The sequence below is a fragment of the Equus quagga genome, chromosome 16 (genome assembly GCF_021613505.1).
Source record: "Equus quagga isolate Etosha38 chromosome 16, UCLA_HA_Equagga_1.0, whole genome shotgun sequence".
Lineage (NCBI taxonomy): Eukaryota > Metazoa > Chordata > Mammalia > Perissodactyla > Equidae > Equus > Equus quagga.
In genome coordinates, this window is record NC_060282.1 from 21352894 (window position 1) to 21372132 (window position 19239).

Genomic DNA, 19239 nt, shown 5'->3' on the forward strand with positions numbered 1-19239 from the left:
TTACATACACAGATAGCAAGCTCAGAAAGGTTGAGTAGCAAGAAGTTAGGTAGAACCCGAGTATCAAAGCCATAGTGGAAAGTCTGGACCTTCCAAATACACACATTATCCTATGGTGAGATAGGACAGTGCAGTGGTTAAGAATGCAAACACTGGACTGGACTGCCTGCATTGAAATCCCAGCAGAGTGACCTTAGGGATGTTGCTTAATCTCTATACTTCCATTCATTCACAGGTAAAATAGAGATAATAATAGTATGTGCCACACAGGATTCATTTGTGAATTAAATTAAAACCACATGTAAAATGTTTAGCATAACACTCAAATTATATCAATTAATACTATTATTTTGATTGAAAATGTCCAGCCACCATTCTTGATCTTGTTGCTTCAACTCTTCTTTACAGGCGAACTTCCTGAACGTATTTTCTGCATATACCATCTCTATCTCCTTGCAGCCCATTTCCCCCTCAACCCAACTCTACTTCTCCTTCTGCCTCCATTATACTATCGAGAATTGTTTTGCTAAGTTCCATTATGACTTCACGTTGACAAATCCAATAGATACTTTTTAATCATTGCTTTCTCCTTGAAGTCTCAAAGGCATTCAATAAAGTTGACTGCTCTCTTCCTCTGGAAACATTCCATATTCTATTACTACTTCTCTTATCCCTCTTTATCACTGTTCCTTAAGAACCTTCTCCTTTCTTTCTCTCCAACCTTTAAATATTACAATAACTCAGGTCTCAGGCTTGGGATAGCTGTTCTCCTCATTCAGTAATCTTACTTTAAGCAAACTCACCCATTTCTGTCCTTTCAAATCCCATCTCTATGCCCATGATTGCTGTGGTACCCTATGGCCAGGACTGCCCATGGGCAGTCCTGAAGAGAACATAAGTGGGAAATATCTATGTCTTATGACACAGGCTCAGATAAAGTGAAATTCCAAAGTTGCCAGCATGGAAAACTTCAAGTCCTGGAACCTAGTCTTTAGGCATATGTGACATGGGTTGCTGAGTTGCAGAATTATTGTCTTATATAATAGCATAAGTTATTTCTGACAAGGCCTTTTGAAGAGGAAGAAACGATTGCTCAGGACTTCTTAGACATAATGTATTTCTCACCTCATGTGGAGTTGCTGAGTATTACCACTATTTTGAGTGAATATAGTGGGAGAAATAAAAAGGAAACTTGCTCAGATGTATAATTTAGTGGCTATCACTCTTGTTAATTACTAAGTATCAACGAGTTTTATTTCTTTAGTCCTTGAATTCATCCCTGATCTAGGTCTAAGACATTTAACATCATGAGCTTGGTGGTAAAAATGAGCAAATGGCTTATGTGGGAAGAGAGGAAACAAGGATGATGCAGCACTCCCCTCATGTCAGAGTGGGCTAGTGCTAAGCCTGGTACATAGTCCTAAAAGACTCAAAGACTTATCGGTCCCATTCCATCAATGAGAAAAATAGAGGAATTTATGCTGATGGATTCAAAAGGAGATCGATTAAAGATTTACTCCTCTTTAATGTCCTAGAATAGTTGGAGAGATTAAGTTTAGTAGAGAGGCAGGATGCTGAGAAAATGAAAGCAGAAGTAGAAAGCAGAAGCCCACATCTCCCTGGAGGGCATCAGTGAATCAAAGTGCACAGTACAAGGAATTGCTGATCACACAGGTGATGTGGCCATGGGCCGAACCCACAGCGCCCACCAGGCATCTTTAAGGAGAATGTAGTGGATTAAATATGAGATTTCTGAGGAAAGCCCTGGAAGAACTGGGATACAGAAAATGATCAAATATGACAAAGTCTCAAAGGTTTAATCCCCTGAGACTTCTCAAACACAGTAGGTGTTCCAGGTTCTTTTGCTGCCTGTCACTGAATAGAAGTTTTTCCACCTTATCCTTAACCACAACGAGCAGTTTTAGCCGAGATCTTCTGGTGGGAGTATGATGAGAAATGTTTGAGATCATGGCTAGAAAATAGCTGTAAAAATGGCTTTCTTCTAGGAGCTGCGTTACCAGCTAGATGATCAGTTTGTCTGGTTTTAGTGAGTTCCAGCATACTTTATTGAAATTGATGGGGAGGAGATTCACGAGATCAAAGGCTTACCCAAAGATCCCTTATGGACATTGAGCGCAAAAACCTAAACGAGGGTGAGTTTACTTCCAGCCACTTTTGCACAAAATAAGATGAAATTGCCTTGTACTCTTCATCCTTAGGTGTTGATGGAAGAAACTATGTTAAGGGTAAAGGAACTAAAGACCTACAATCCCGAGAGCTATGTGGTAATTATACTTCAGCAGAGGGTGAGGATGATTTCCAACAACAATGGCTAGGAATTCTCAGGAAATAATGGGCCATAAGGATCATGTTAAATGCAAGGATGTGTCAGAATCCCAAGTATGCCAATTATTTAGGAGGGATTACAGACAGTTTGACAGTCAAGACTTTCAGCTTAAGGAGTTTGCATACCAGGGCCCAAATATCATGTCATTTCTGTCCATATAGAACTGAGGTCTTGTTTGTGGTGCTCAGAGGAACACATCCTTTGCTCGTGTATAATTTCACCCTGCAAATATCATCTCAATAATGCATAGGGGCGTAAATTGATGAGGCTAGAATATTAGCGCATATTGAGCTACTGAATTTTTGAAAATTTAAGAATGAGGGAGACTTATAACATAACTTTTTAAAAGAGAAGCAGTGCTGTAATGCCCCATCCTGTCCCCAATAAGATAGATTATCTGAGGAAAGAAGTGCTTAGGTATTTTTCTTTTGCACTTTCAAAAGTAGAGACACAAACACAAATATTTGCCCCCTGCCTTACTCTTTTAATAAAATCTCTCTTTGCAAGGGTGTTTAGTATTAGGAAACCCAGAAGAAATATTTTCAAGCTTCTTTAAAAACTGTGCTGTTTGATACTTCATTCCGGTGTCTTAAAATGCACTTTTGGATATATCAACTTATCTCCTTTTTCTCAAATGTAGAGACCAAAATGGGAGATAGCTTCTTGTATTTGTTCACTCTGTTCTTTAAGTTCTAAGGTCCTGTAGGACAAAGATAGTATCTTACTCTGTTGCAGAGAGAATTGCGGTGCTTGTAAATGCCAGTGCAAAAATCCTTCATCCATCATGGAGGTTGAGTCCCTGAAAAGTACCAAGGTCAGCAAAATCAAAGAGAAGATCATGCGAAACAGGGGATTTAGGGAAAAATATCTTTAAACAGGAACATTTCCAGAAAGTATCCACTTGCAAAACACGTGTTCCTCCTGGTAATCTTTCTCCAGAAGCACCTTCTCAAGTTGATTCAGGAAATATCCATGTGAAACTGTGACCTACTAGGGAATGGTCTCACACAATTCTGTATTACGTCAACTATACTTCTTAGTCAAAATATTCACCCAGACTTTATTGGATTTCAATTGAATGTGTTTTTCAATTATGTCTTCCCTTACCTCATTTTTTCAAGAGTTAGAAAGTTTTCCTGTCCTGCCTGACCTTTTTACCCACCATGACAGAACTTATGGGTACCCTTCCCTGGGACTGATATTCTCTCAATATATCAAGGGGTGAATTATAGACAGTCTTCTCCATCCCCTCTCCCAAAAGCCCACCAACCAGGTTTACACAGAGTTAGGCTTAACTATTGATAAATTATTAGTGAAAAATACATATACCAAAAGGTTATATAGATTTAAAATTGTACAGATGCACATTAATCTGTATTATCTCCCAACTGCAGATGCCAACATGATGGTTCATTTGGGGTTGCTGTACTCATATTTTAAAATTTATGACTCACTTCTCCTCCTTTCCTCCCACCTGTCCTTATTTTAATATGAAAGTAACAACATACAGTAAATCTGGGTTTCACTGAATGTTAGGTGCAGGTCAGCAGGAAAAAAATCAGGAAAGGGAATATTTGCTAGGTGTTGATGCTCATTCATACACAACCACAAGGATGTATTCTATCTTGTGAGGAAATGGTGTGGGTGAGTGTACATATTGATATGAGAACATTTTGTTCACGTCAAAATGAGTCAGCCAAAATGGATGTGTAAATTTATTTGAAGAGATGTGTCACTGTTGCTCTTCGAGAAAGGATAATGTGGTACTTCTATAAAAAATTATCTTGTCCAAATTATTTCACATCTTTGAAGAGGTGTTATGCTGAAGAAGAAGTAAGGGTAAAAATAGGACAGGTTTATATATTCTTTCCTTGACAATGGGTTAAATCTTGGGCCTCAGTGTGGTAGGCTCGATGTTCAACGAGCCTGAGAGGAGTTCTGCCCATGAGGCCAGAAACCTAATCTTTCTTCTTTTCCATTGTGTCTCCAGCCCTTATCATGGTGTTACTTAACACACATTAAATGCTTCATAAATATATTTGTTGAATTAATGAGTTAATAAGCTCTACTATCCACCTAAGCCAATTGTTCATCATGTAGGCTTCATGCATCTGGACTCTGATTTTGGCTTCACTTTCACACTGGCACTGGGCACCTGTCTCTAATCCCCTCCATGGAGCTTTATCAAACCATCTACCTCTTAACAGCGTCCTCCCATGGGGGTTGAACCCTGTCCACCATGTATCTCACCCTAATAAATAATTTGTGATTGAGATGCCCCACATGACTTTGAATACCATTTATACCCTACATCTGTGCCTCTCATGCTTCACCAACAAAATTTGAATTCATTAGATGTGGGGCATGCCATCCAGGTTTAGAGAAATGTGTAACACTGCATACCCACCTTTTATAGTAAATCTAATATATATGTAACCAGTGCCATAGTGAGGACAGTTCTCCGTGCTCTGAAATTTACCTTCTTTAAGAGACTGCCCCAGGCTGCCTCAGGGCCAGACCTCTCAGAGTTATAAACAGCAAAAGGTGGAACAAGGACAATGGGTGGAAATTAGAGAGACACGTATTTTAGTTCATTATGAGGGAAAACTTTCTAATAGGATTATGAAATTACCAAAAATGTTCAAATATGGACTGCATGACCACCTGGGAGGGATGCAGTAGAGGAAAGTTCTATATTGATAAAAAGATTCATGTATACAATATCTATGGCAAATAGTTCCTTTCCTTTACTCCGCATTTGAAAGGATATGACTTTTTTCCCCTCAAATTTTAAGAAACTTAGCTATACCGTGAAGACCTTACCATCTCAAGGTAATACAATCAATGATCATTTTCAAGTTTAAAAAGATAGTTATTTTGTGTGATAAATGTGGGTTCATATGAACTGCATTCTAGAAAAAGTATAGATGGTTTTAGAATCAATCATATCCAGCTACGAACCTCAGTTCTAATTCTAAACAGTGGCACAGCTTTTGGAAGATTTATTCACTGCCTTGAAGACAAAAATTTTATCTATAAATTGGATAAAAAAGTTACCTTTCTGTGGATACACAGACAAACACACATAGAGAGCACATACATATATATGAATATATCATATATTAGCACATTGTATGTGCTATATACAAATATTCTTTCACTTAAGTAATTTTTTATGTCTTTTTTTTTTTTTTTTTGAGAAAGATTAGCCCTGAGCTAACTACTGCCAATCTTCCTCTTTTGGCTGAGGAAGACTGGCCCTGAGCTAACATCCATGCCCATCTTCCTCCACTTTATACGTGGGACGCCTACCACAGCATGACGTGCCAAGCGGTGCCATGTCCGCACCCGGGATCCGAGCCGGTGAACCCCGGCCGCCGAGAAGCGGAACATGCTCACTTAACCGCTGCGCCACCAGGCCGGCCCCCTATGTATCTTAAAATATGGTTTGTTTCTTTGTTTTTCTGTACCCATGTATTGTGTCCAGCTGGTACTCTGATTCTTTCCTCCATATACATTACCTCCTTTAGTTGTCAGAAAACTCTGTGGGGAGGAATTACATAGATTTGGAAAACAAGGGTTAGATAAGGTAATATTGGGAAATATTACCCATATATGGCTAGTAAGTGGCACAGTCAGCAATGGAATTCAAGGCAGTCATGACACCAAATCCAGATTTTTTAATTTCAAAGCGATACTTGCAGACCTGTATTAGCCTGTGTGGAATCCTACCACAAGTTTCTAATCAGAGATAATCTCTGGAAACGTTCAGTCTCCATCTGTTGATGATGCAGTGTCGGCTGCGATTTAACTAGATAAACTAACTTTTCCTGTTCCACAGACATCTCGTTGCCTCGAAGTATGCAATCCAGAGAGCTGAAAATTAGTTGGTTAACAACGATTAAAGGAGCCCATATTTGGATAATGCAGATCTAAGCAGGACAGAATGGATTTTTTTAAAAAGCCAGTAGTTTTTATGGGTGAGTTGACCAAAGTGTAATCAATGTTTGTTATGTCTCTGTCAACATAGGATGTACACGTTTACACGATGTTTGGACAGTGAATCTGGGCATAAGATATCTCTTCTTGCCTGGTTATAGAATATGTTGATTGAGAAGGCACTGTTATGAAATTGTGAGTTAATTTTTTATTTTCTTCCCTTGGAACTTTCATGTAGTTTGTGGGAAGTACCCAGATGTGTCTCTGAAAAGTTGAGTATAAATTCAACTTTTTAAGAGTGAAATTGATTTTAAATGTTATTATTTAAGGGAATTCTCTAATGAATTGTTTTATGGGGCAAATAATTATTTACTCATTTTTATTTGGGGCGAATCTTGATTTTCATATATCTGCTTTGCTTTCCTTATATTTGTAGTTATCTGCAAAACTGTAGTAATACCACGCTAACTCACCTCCCCAACACTGATGCCGTGTATAGATATTCATGAATTAAAAAAATAAACCACTGAACAATAAATTTGTAAGGCAAGTTTCTGAATCCCCAGCATCTCTGTTAATTAACTCTAATCTTTAACTTTTGAAAGTAATCAAGAGAGACCATTTGAGCCCCTGCTATCACGAGGGAATCATAGATGAACTTCCATTCAATATAAGAGCAATAAACAGAGGGTGGAGAAAAGACTGGATTGGCAATTTCGATCAGCAGGTTAGAGGCCTGCTTTTCTCTCAAATGAGCTGATTTTGGTAAGTTGCTTAGTTTCCTTGGGCTTCAGTGTTCTCATTGGAAAAATGGCAGTAAAGAAGTCTTCTCTTTGTACTTCACAGAGTTGATCAGGATAGAATGAGAAATGATATGTGAAGGCATTTATTTTGTAACGCACAGAGTGGTTCACAAAATGTAAGTTTTATAGTAACTCTAATTAAGTATGTGGTGCCTTTGAAATTTCTTCCTGGCAAAGTTGCAGGATGAATCCTATTCTTTAACTCTGTCTTCTTCTTTTGGAAGCACTGGCAGCAAAGATGAGTCATTGAGAGAAATGTTATTATTATAATAATCATAACAGAAATAATAACACTTTCAGTATACACAATAAATATTCATACTTTGGGATCTTAGAACAAATTAAAATATAGATTCCAATGTGAGCTGCCCCTAGGCAAGGTTTGCTGTCCATTCCCTCTCTCCTCTCTTCTTATCCTTGTCTTTTCCTCTAAGTGTTTCCAGGCTCTTGTCCCTTGTGCTCTTGGCTCGTATTTTACCCAAGAATACTGGCTTTGATATGGTGTCCTCTTTCTAATTTTTATTAAGCTGCCCTGCCTTCAAATTATCATATGCCACAGTCTCAAAAGTCTGAATAAGTAACTAGTTTATTAACCTGGTGAATGGCAAACGTTCAACAAATTTCTGTTTGAACTGAACTGAATGAGATATTAATGAGAGATCTTGACTTTGATGCATTGTATCCTGATGACATTCGATATGGTTAGAACCTTCAGAACTTTTCCCCAGAGGTGAGAAATGGAAAGGTCACAATTGTGGCTAGCAGACGGTTTCATACGACTTAAAATTTGGATTAAAAATTGATTAGATGCCAACATTTAAAAATATAAAGATATCTTATAAAGTTCCAACTTTCTGATTTCTCTTGCAATGCCAGAACATGTAGCGACATTGGGTCCTCCGTGGCAAAAAAAGCAGAAACTGTGGAGCAGCTGGTTCTTTTCAAAGGGCAAGCTGTGTTCAGTGTGCTAGGATCCCCACCTGTTCCATTTCACTTATTTATGTCATCTGTATGGCCCCTGTAGGACCTAAGTTTGTGACCCTAATTACACCCACAGAAATAACCTAATTAAATCCTGTCTCATAACCAGTTAGTCATGGGTGAAATCATGGACAGATGGTTTAAGGTGAACATATGTTGTTGATCTTGTTTCTCTTATTTCATTAACCATTTTGCAAGCATTTTAAACAGTCTAATCTTATGCCGCAAACTATAACTGGAGTAGCAGTTTATAATGGGATGATCTAGAGTTTTTTTGAACTATTTATTTTTAAATTCCAAATGAAAGCTGCTTTGAGGTTTGATCTGCAGTTCAAAGTAGAATTTTACCAGCTCAGTAAGTGTGAGTCTGAGGCATGTTCCAAACTCCATGCCTGACACATTCATCTGATGTCATCTCTGGTAGTGGGGTTTGTATAACATACAGTTATGGAGAGTAAAGAGCCGCCCGTGAAATGTCACTGTGAATGATATATTGGAGGCATGGAGGAGTGGACTTAGAGACATGGTGTTGGTAGCACCCTGAAGCTTCTAGAATTTTCTGAAGGCTTCACAAACCTCTTTCCTCATTTCCCATGCCTAAGGGGAGGAAAGTCAATATGCGTAAACCAAGACAAAGAAAAATGGAGCTGTATTAATAGCAGGGGGCAATTTAGTAGGAGGATTATAAATAATATTATTTGGGAACAAACCTTCTCTTTTTTTTTCTTTTCAATTTCCAAAGTTTCCTTTTCCTCAAATCAGAGAGTTAATACCTGGGGGCCTAGGATTAAGCATGGGCCTACAGAAAGAGGGCCAAGGCAACTGCTTGGTATACTTCAGTGAAGGCTGTCAATCTTCTGATTTCACAAAAGTAGAACAGGTCACTGGGCTAGAAGTCCCTGATACGGAGATTCAGAGTTGAAGTATTTCTATGTCTGTGCAAACAAGACAACTTTATGAATGCAGCTATGACCGTGATTGATGGGTGACTGGTCAAAGAATTGGGGATCTTGGGTTCAAAGACAGATAATATCTCAACATTCCTAACAGAAAGCCTTCCCATATGTCTGGCTTTGGGTAAGGGCAAACTGTCCACTTATCCACTGGACTAGATAGTGGTTTAGAGCTCTAGGGAGAGGTGGACAAGAGAACATTTCATATGAGACAGAGATAACTACCTCCTGCACAACTAGTAATTTAAACTCTCTCTTGGGACCCATGCAACCCAGTGAGCTATTGGCTAAATAACATATGATGTATGACATTGTTCAAAATTGTCACAGAAGGGCATGACGATGGAGATTCCAAACCTCAGTCTATCATGTCTCACTTGTCCTGAGTCAGAATGAATTTAGTGCAATTAGGAAGAAAACGGTGGATAAAAATAACTGAGATAGTAGTCACAGGGAAATAATGAATATGTAGCGTGAGGGAAGTTACTTTTTCTTCTTGACAAACTCACAGACAAAGTACATGGTAAGATGGCACTCAGTGTCATTCCATCTGCCTGAGCTCAGCATCTCCACACAGTCCTCATGACCATAGGGGTCGCTTGGCTCCCCCTCCTTCCAGTTGCTGTAGTTCTGCAGTGGCGTGTTGTCAGTGAACACATACTGCCCCTCCCTCTCAAGGTCATTCACCCCAATGAACACCCGGAAGAAGCCACTCTTGGCGACATAGTCGGCGATCAGTGTGTTGGCGGCTTCGTCCTTTGGCATGGCTAGCATTCCACCCCGGATCCGGCAGTGGGTCAGGGATTCCCTGTAGTTCTTCTCCTCTTGCACAAGGTAGTAGAATTTCTCTTCGGTTTCCCTAATCCCTGCTATGACTTTGCACAGAGGAAAAGAAGAGTAGGATTACTCATCTCAAAAAGGGAAAAGACAAGAATATAATATGGCTGGATTTGAATTCATTGATTCAACATTCAACACTTATTTTGCAAGGCCCTATTATCAGGTAGGCACTGGTTTAATATTTTCTCCACCTTTCTAGTCATCAAATGAAGAACAGGCTCCTGTCATTTGTCCTTGCTGCTCTTCCTCCTTCACTTCCCACACAATTGTGAAAGCGAGAGTTATTTTGACAAAGACTTGTATGAACTTTCACCCAGCTTATCTCAGGCTATTTTTCCCATCCTATTTTGTGCTTTTTCCATACTTACAGTCCCATGAGCATGCCCTTCTTTCTTCCACATCCAAGCCTTTCATGCCTGGAAAGTCTTCCCACAGCTTCTCTACCTGGGAAACTCTTACTCATCCTTTAGATCTTAGCAGAAGTATTTTCTCCTATAAGAGCCTTTCCGATGCCCCTGGATGGACACAAGGTCTCTTGTGTGTTCTCCCTCTATGTTTCCATTGCCCCTTCCACTTCATAGCACTCAACACATCTAGCCTAATTGTTTGTTTGTGTGTCTCCTACTAAACTGTGAATGTCTCGAGGCCAAGGACCATGTCTCTGGCACTCTGTAGCCTCAGTGCTTTCAGAATTGCAAGGAATGATAAAATCTTATTAAACTGATATAGAAATAATACAGAAGTTTTTCCACTTTGAGTCGAATTCCTGGGCTATGAACAGGTACTGATTCCCTCCAGGTACGTGAAATCGACTGAGCTACTGACTAAACTTCAAGACAGAATTGGAGACTCAAAAGCATCCTGAGCTCAAAATGTGGTATACATGCTTTGGGCTTCAGGGGCATCTGCATATGCTTTTTAGGGTTCATGGATTAAAATTCACAAAGAAATCTGTGACCACTCAAATGTTAACAACTATTGTTCTATGTTGAACCTCTGAGGTTTGGTTTATTCATTAGAGTTGAAGTCATGTCAGAGACAGCATCTTCTGTACAAGTGATAATCAGAGCTATAACTAGGGTAGTTAGTTAATATCAACATTTCCTTTGTGTCTAATATTACAAGATGAGGAGGAACACAAGATGGAATCTGTATGCTTTCAAAAATGTACAACAAATATAACTGAATTACAATAAATGAAAGTACAATAAAATGAAAACAATTGTGTCAGTAACTACAATAGTTCCCTTATTCATACTGTCTCAGAAGAGAACACATAAGCCCCACTTTAAGGGCTTTACTGCTAACTATCGTGGGAAAATGGACAAGGGATAACTAAAATGACTAGTATGGGAAGTTGCAAAATTTAGAGAAACATAATGTTCCTATTGATTTGTACTGAGGTTAGAGAAGTCAGCAAATCCTGTTTTCCAGTCCCTGCTCCACTGTTCATTTGCTCTTTATCTCTGCGCAAGGTAATCTCTCTCTACACTTCAGCTTAAACATAGTACCCATGTGGTAATTCTTATTATCATTCCAAGGACTCAAGAAAGTAGCTATTGTTTTGATTATTACTTCTATTTTCTGAGATGCTAGCTCTGTTTGACTCTTGCTGTCCCTTTTTATTCTTAAGGCATGGCTTGCCAAACTTTGCCCTTTTCTCCATTCCCCTCTCTCTACTCATAGGCAATGCACACATGGATGAATCCGTGTAGTGGACCTGAAGCGTCCTGGAGTCTGAGTGGATAATTAGCATTTCGAGAGGCCTTGAAACTCGTTAACACTATCTCAGTAGTCTTTTGCCCAACCCGAGGTATTTCCTGCTAGGAATATTGGAATTGTAGTGTTGAAAGAGGTTAAATTGACAGATAAATACCACAAAGCAAAAGAGAATATGCTCACCATTCTTGACGAACTTCATAGATGTCTTGAGTCGAGCAACACTAATGTCCAGTTGTCCAACAACTTTCCGGTATCTTCCACAATCACAGACAGTACCTTTTAAATGACAAAAACTGTGAATTCATGTTGAAGTGTATGCAGATCATTTGAAAAGAGTTGTCACTCTCTTCTCAATATTCTTTATCTTTTTCTAGTTTGAGTATGTCTCTGTGGATGGCTATACTTTTAATCCTTTATTTAAAACACGATTTCCGATTTACGTTGCCTTTAGGAACTCATAAAATATCTTTTTAAATATTTTGAGTGAGTTACAACACAGTTCTAAAGCAGAATTTTTAAAAAGAAGAGTAAGTATGACAAATCACTGCATACATGTTGTGGACCATTTGACCTTTTTGTTGAACCCAAACGTGCCTGTCCGATCTCAGAATATAATCTTTACGGCTTTCTTAAAACATGTTTCTAGCCAGTCTTCTCTTGTGTTACGGCATTGTTCACGGGCTCGCACAACTCTCCCCAGACAAGAGAGGACTTTTGTGATGAAATCAAACATTAATTCTGATTATCCCTTTGGAGTATAGATTGAATGTTTCAAGGACTAAGTTTAAATCTTATGAATAGATCTAACTTACAATTTCAAGAATCAGTTGTCCCATTTGTGCTTTGACTATGATTTTAATTTCTGCCTTGCATTCTACTTCACTCCTTTATCTTTTCAATGACCTACTGATGTTGTGACAGAGAGGGAATTGTAAGGAAAATGATATGAAATTCAAATGATTCCCTTTTTCTTTTCATGCTGCTTCATGTAAACACTTCCATTTGCTTTTTTCTTAGTTAGATGAAAAATATAAAGAATTTTATTAGCCAAAGGAAAAAATATTTGTGGCTTTGTTTACCCATATTCACAGTTAAATATAAGGAATTTAAAACAGTTCTTAGAATTAGTCTTCACTACACCTGTAGATAGAAACAACTGAAGCTCCCCAAGAATAGTCTACTTTCTTTCCCTGCATAAAGCACTGGAAATAAAACTCTCATTACTCAGGGAGAATCTCCCTGGCCATTGAAAGCGTGTTCTGTAACCATAGGCCTTTCTGGATTAGGCAAGGTTGCTGCTGGAAAACTGCTGGCCAGCATTCAGTTGAGATGCTGGAGGAATGTAAGGTGTGCTGATACAGTCCTATTGCTGAGGCCATTGTGGATTCTTCTCTTGGGCTAGGAGAGTGAGGGCTGCTTCCTGATGTGCTGGGTCTACCTTCTCACAGTAAGCAGGATGGGGGTGGAACGTGCCTTCATCCCCTTCCTCAGGGCTTGGAAAGTCATCAGCAGATAGAGAAGAAAGTTAGCTTCTTCCCTTTTCTCTAATCCATGTAAAATAAGGTCAAGCACACCGAAAAGACCTTTGTTTTTCTATAAAAATATTTTTATATTTGAAATAAATACATTTGGAATGATGCTAGAAATTAAAGAGCAAAATGAGCATATGGTACCTGCTTTGCCTTTTCCTCCAGGTATCCCAGGCAAACCCTTTTCCCCTTTGTCACCTGAATAAAAACAGTAGCCACAAAGAGAACAATTAAATAAAATAGTGAATTATTTCAGACAGACTATATCTTATGCACCTAAAATAAGAGGAGATAGTTTTTAAATATCATTTGTAATATCTCCAACTAATATTCTTTGGTTTTACATAAATAATTTAATTTTGAGTTGGCTGCACAGGAACAACTAATCAAACAAGTCATAATTTATTTAGATTGAGTATCGAATTCCAGTAGGATGTGTAAGAAACATTTAAATGTGTGTCACCTATCCTATTAACATGTTTTTATAATGTGGTCTTCTGATCAAGGCTAATACAATTTTCTGCATGCTTTTAATTTTAAACTACTGTTCTTTTGTCTATCTGGGTCAATTGATTAGCACATTTCAGTGTCTGTGTATTATTAGGCTTCCAAGTCCTTCCATGTGGCTTTGCCCTTGGATTTCCAAAACACACGTATTGTGCTTTTTCAATTTAATTCAACAAGTATTTACTATTTACTTACTCTGTGCAAAACGAAAGTCTTGGTACTTTGAGAGGATATAAAGAGATAAGAGTAAACTTCTGACTTGAAGGAGTTTACACCTTTTAGGAGAGATGTGATGTATGCAAATATCTATAATATAAAGTGTCAAATATATTATACTAAAATATCAACCTTGATAATTTTCCCTTCTGCTCTTCTTTGTTTGTGAACATTTTGTTGTTCAGTCAGCAGCATCCACAAAATAATTCTCAAAGAATCAGGATTATTAAAGCAGAGAGAAAAAAAATGTTGATTTTTTTTCAACTTCAAAATAAGCTCTTGAAGCCGACATCAGACACAATAATTGAAAGCAAAAGCTTTTGATTTACAAGAGGAAATGTTTGGCTGAAGTTCTTGAAAATCAAAAGAGAAGATCCTGATAGAAGTAAAATAGAATTTATGGTTCAAGGATGATCTGGAAAAAGTACAAGAAAGAACTCAGGATGAAGGTCATCCAGGCTAGAAAAGAGAACGGGGCTTATCCTTGTAGGAGTTTGGTGTGTCCAAGAATTGGGTATATGACCCAAGGGGGTAAGGTGAGGGGGAATGAAGTCAGCATTGAGGTTCTGCCTAACCCCATCATTTACCAGCAAAAGGGAAAAAGTGGGAACCACTGTAAAACCCATAGGGTGCTCTGTGTTGCCTGCCAATTAGCCATTCTCTTCATCACTGTCTGCCGACTGCTTTTCATTAAGTGTCCTGTGCATATTGACTCTTGATTGTCCAGAAAGTCACGACTGCCATGGCCCCAAGGATTTGTTAAGCCTTACCGCATTGACCCACGCGGACACTTCTCTTTACAATGATGCCAGACATTCAAGAGCCCTCCAGGCAGAAAGAGGGGGTCCTTGAAACCCGGAATGAAGTTTAAATATGCAGAGGGAAGCCTCAGAACTTGTACTTGGATGAAACGAGATGATGATGAAATCTATGGCAATAGAATGTGATAAATATTGTTAAGAGAAATGGAGCTAGAAGAGATATTGCTTTGGCTAGAAGGATGGAGGAGGGCTCTCCTGAGGAGGTGGCATTGGAGCTTGACTGTGAAAAGCTTCAGCAACTGAAGATGGAAACAAGGTAGGGGACAATATTGTAGCAGAGGTACAGTTGGGAAAAAAGTATGGAAATATGCTGAGCACCCTGATGAGGACAATAGATCTGCTCACACCTAAGTTGTGCCTGCAAATTCCTCATTTCCCTTATAGGTAAATTGGAAAAGATAAGAATAGGTTTTGAGAATATATGAATAGAAGGAAGAGAATATATATTTGCTAAGTGCCAATCATTTGTCAAGTACTATTTGGATATTTTATAGATATTATTGTATTAAATCCAATGAGCTAGGTACTATCATTATCTTTATTCTACAGTGGAAGAAACTGAGGATCAGAGAGACAAAGTGAGTTGCTCAAAGACATTCAGCAATTCAATGGCAGTGCTGGTGTTGAGACTCAAGCACTTATGACTCCCCAGCTCACGGGGCTTCCCAAATAACTTAAGCACTGATTTAATGAAGGAAAGCAAAGTGTTTGAAAAATGTTATCACAAGTTGAAAGGAATATCAGTCGTATCACCACCAAAAACCACGTGGACTTAAAAGATCATCTGACATGGTTTAATACTTTAATAATGTATTTTCTTTATATGTGAATCCTTTTCATTTCAAAATGGGCTGAAAGTTGATTCTAATTCTGCTTTGATCCCAGTTCTGGGATAAACCCAATAATGGACATAAGAGAAGCATAAGTAGAGTGTTTGCTTTGGAAAATGATGGATTTTTAAGGAAAACAAAGCACACATAAGAGACTAAGGAGATGGGACACTTTCACTATCATGCCCGGACAGAGTGAAATAAGGAAATGACTGGTAGGTATTTGGAAAGGGCAAGGATGGCTGTGGATCAGAATAGAGAAGGCTTCACTGAAGTGGTAGCCTTTAACTGGATCTTAATAGTGTGGGAACAGATTCTTGAATTGATAAGTGGCTTTTTCCCAACAAGGTATAAGCAGTGTGACTACTTTCTAGTATTTTGACATGAATGTCTTTCCCTTTTTTTTTTTTGTGAGGAAGATTGGCCCTGAGCTAACATCTGTGCCAATCTTCCTCTGTTTTATGTGGGATGTTGCCACAATGTGGCTTGATGAGTGGTGCTATGTCCACACCCAAGATCCGAACCTGCAAACCCCAGTCCACTGAGGTGGAGCACATGAACTTAATCACTACACCACCAGGCCGGCCCCTTCTATCTTTTTTAACAAATGGGAAACTCAAAGCAATGTGGTGGAGTGAAAGACCATGGGAATTCAAAACTCCAAAAAGGCAGGGCTTGAATCCTGGCTCTGCCACTTACTAGCTAAACATGGACAGGTTATTCAGTTTCTTTAAACCTCCACCTCTTCACTTTTAAGTAGGAAATAATGGTACCTAAAACCATAAGGTCATTAAGGAGGATAAGTTTGATAATGTCATCTTATCCCGGGGTTAGCTCTGTGCTTGCCTCCTAGAGGATGCTCAACCAATGCTAGCTTCTGGCTCCTAAATCGGAGTTATGGAAACGTACAGCATGCCAAGTACTTAGCCAATTCATGGAGGATGTCATGTCATAATGTCTATTTCCCGAAAACGAATTTTGGTTTACAGTCATACACAAAAACTTATTTTGGCCCATGAGAGGGAACATGTCTGTAATAACTGTCTTAAGGTTGAAGAATTAGAGATTGCATTTAAACAAACAAACAAAAAGTCATGACGCTTTCACTGTAAAAGGATTATTGACCTTAAGTAAAAACATTTATTTTGCTATGAGATTGAATTTACCTATACTAAATCATTCTTTCTTACTCCTAAAATGAAATATTGACATCCAGAAAGCTACCTTATCCATGCAAGTGACAACATTAAGGTCAGCCCAGGAAGTGGAGATTAATCTGACTTGGTGAAAAATTTAGAAGGGCCATTGACAAAATGAGGACAATAAATTTCAAACTACAGATTAAAAATGAAATTAATCCAGGTGAGCCAGAACATTGAACCTCATTTTTTTTTGAAATTCCAGGACATGCTCATAAATTTTGATGGCATATCTCTAGAAGAGAAAGAAATCTTAGCCAATGGTGGAAATGGATGTTAAGAGAATGTGGTACTTATAGAAACAAAGAGTAGAAAAGAGGGCCACATCAGAGGAAATAATATATTTTATCATTCATTTTTTTATCCTTAATGCAACAAACATTTATAAAGTTTCTATTATATCACAGGCATTAGGATAAAATGGTTAAAAAGTAGGGTCTCCACCTAAAGCTTATATTTATTTAAGCAAATAGATCCAATGAATCTTTCATTCATTGTTCCCTCCAGACGTTCACAGTCTATAGGGGGAAACAGATAAGCTGATAAGCCGTGACAATGAATAAAATGATAGAGATACGTACTGGGTGCATATGCGCTGAGCATGAATGAAGAATTGGCCTGAAGAAGATGTGGTTAGTGAACCCTATCATTTCCAGACTGTTACTTTTTCAACATTTGTGGAAGTTCATCCACTTTGAGACTCAGAAAATCATACTAAAACTCTTAACCCTTCCTTGTATCTGTTATCTACCACCCTCCCAAGTTACCTAGTCTTATTCTGTGCAAGGATTAAGACTTGGCTTGAGATCACTAACTCCAGCTCCCCATGGTGGAGTCTCATTTAGATTTAACACATCTAAGTCTAAGAAAATACAACATCGAGAATAACTTATTGAAAAATGAAGTTTTTGAATTCTGGATGTGTTCATGACAATGACTTTCCCTCCTCTTCCACTTCTGCTCATCTCCAGGGCCATACTTGGGATTCGAACCTCATCTAACATGGCTTCATCTCAAAAATTTGGAAACCCAACATTCCACTTCCTTGTTACACCGTTCCATCCCTTTCACCAGTTATAACATGAAGCTGATACAGCCACAGACAGATCCATGACGCATTTTATCTGAAGCTTATACAATTTGAGGAGCCCTCTTTAAGAAAAATAATACAAAATGACAAATGGAAAAGTGGCTACAAAAAGGAATACTTATTATAAGAAAATAAATAAAACAAATCACTAAATTTTGAAAGTAGATGCATATCACATTACCAAATTCACTAAAAATCATAACATTTTCATTAATAAATGAATTATGTGCCTCAACCATTCTTTTCTTCAAACATTATGGGCTGCATATGTTTGGCTGCATTTATGAATAGCCAATTGACCTAGGACTATTTATTAATCGGTGCACCATTTCCCATTGCAAAGTAATGTCATACTTTGCATAAGTCAATTTTGGGGGTCTGTTTCTGCCTGCTCTATTCCTTTCCATTGGTCTGTTTGTTTCTGCACTATCCTAATGGCTGTCGCTTTATCATGAACATTTGAATTTGGTAACTTAAGTCTTCAAGTTTTGTTTTCCTTTCTCAAGACTGTCTTGGGTATTCTTGGTCCTTTTCATTTTGATATAAATTTTGAATTGGCTTATCAGTTTCCAAGAGAACTACTTCCGGGGTGTGGACTGAGATTGCATTGAATCTATAGATCAGTTTGGGAGAACTGACATCTTAACAACATTGAGTCTTTAATTTCTCTCGTTATCATTATGCGGTACATGTTGTAGAGGCCTTATACATCTTTTGTTAGATTTATTCCTAGATACTTGATAATTTTGATGCTATAATAAATCTTTTTAATTTCATTTTTTGAGTTCTTTCTGGTATGTAGAAACAAAATTGATTTTTGTGTGTTAACCTGTCTAAAAAACTTAACAATACAAATAACCAATCTGTAGATTCTTTTGTATTTTCTGGATGTGTAATCATGTCATCCGCAAATAATGAGACTTTTATTTCTTCATTTCCAATTGTTATGATTCTTATCTCTTGTTCTTGCGTTTTTGCTCTGGCTTGACCCTCTTCTATAACGATGATTAGAATTGGTGATGAGATCTGTGCTCATCTCATTCCCAATCTCAGGAGAGAACTGCTCAATATTTCATTGTTGCGTACGATTTTTAAATAAGCTTTTGTTGTTGATATTCCTTTTCATATTAAATATTTTTCCTATTATTTCTAGTTTGCTAAAAAAGTTTTTAAACATGAATAGATGTAGCTTAATTGCATGTTTTTCAGAATTTCCAGTTTCAGCTGGAAATTTTCATTTTTGAAATGAAAAACGAGTGGCATTTTCCAAGGCCACTCTTCTTTGGCAGGTCTTGAATACTAATTCAGTTTGAGCAACTTTCTGCTCAAGCCTCTGAGTCTGTTAGTGGAGCCTGGCTTATGAATTGCTGAATGACTAGAAAGGGAAAGTAATAGAGAATCATGTGATTCTCTCTTCCTCCAGATCGTGGCTCCTAAATTCCTATTCGATTTGGGAGACCTC

At 38.1% G+C, this 19239-nt stretch overlaps 1 protein-coding gene and 1 long non-coding RNA gene across 2 annotated transcripts in view; one reads left to right on the forward strand and one right to left on the reverse strand.

Annotated features, from left to right (window-relative positions):
* LOC124227788 (uncharacterized) overlaps positions 1 to 19239 on the forward strand; it is a 44004-nt gene that overhangs the window by 9637 nt on the left and 15128 nt on the right. The gene's annotated exons all lie outside the window — the stretch shown is intronic.
* Positions 6015 to 19239, reverse strand: part of COLEC10 (collectin subfamily member 10) — a 38972-nt gene continuing 25747 nt past the window's right edge. Inside the window, exons 4-6 of the mRNA XM_046641698.1 lie at positions 13259 to 13312; positions 11766 to 11861; positions 6015 to 9898 (exon numbers count right to left, since the gene is read on the reverse strand). Coding sequence (XP_046497654.1) covers positions 9507 to 9898; positions 11766 to 11861; positions 13259 to 13312 — 542 coding nt within the window. The 3' untranslated portion in view covers positions 6015 to 9506. The remainder of the gene's footprint in view (positions 9899 to 11765; positions 11862 to 13258; positions 13313 to 19239) is intronic.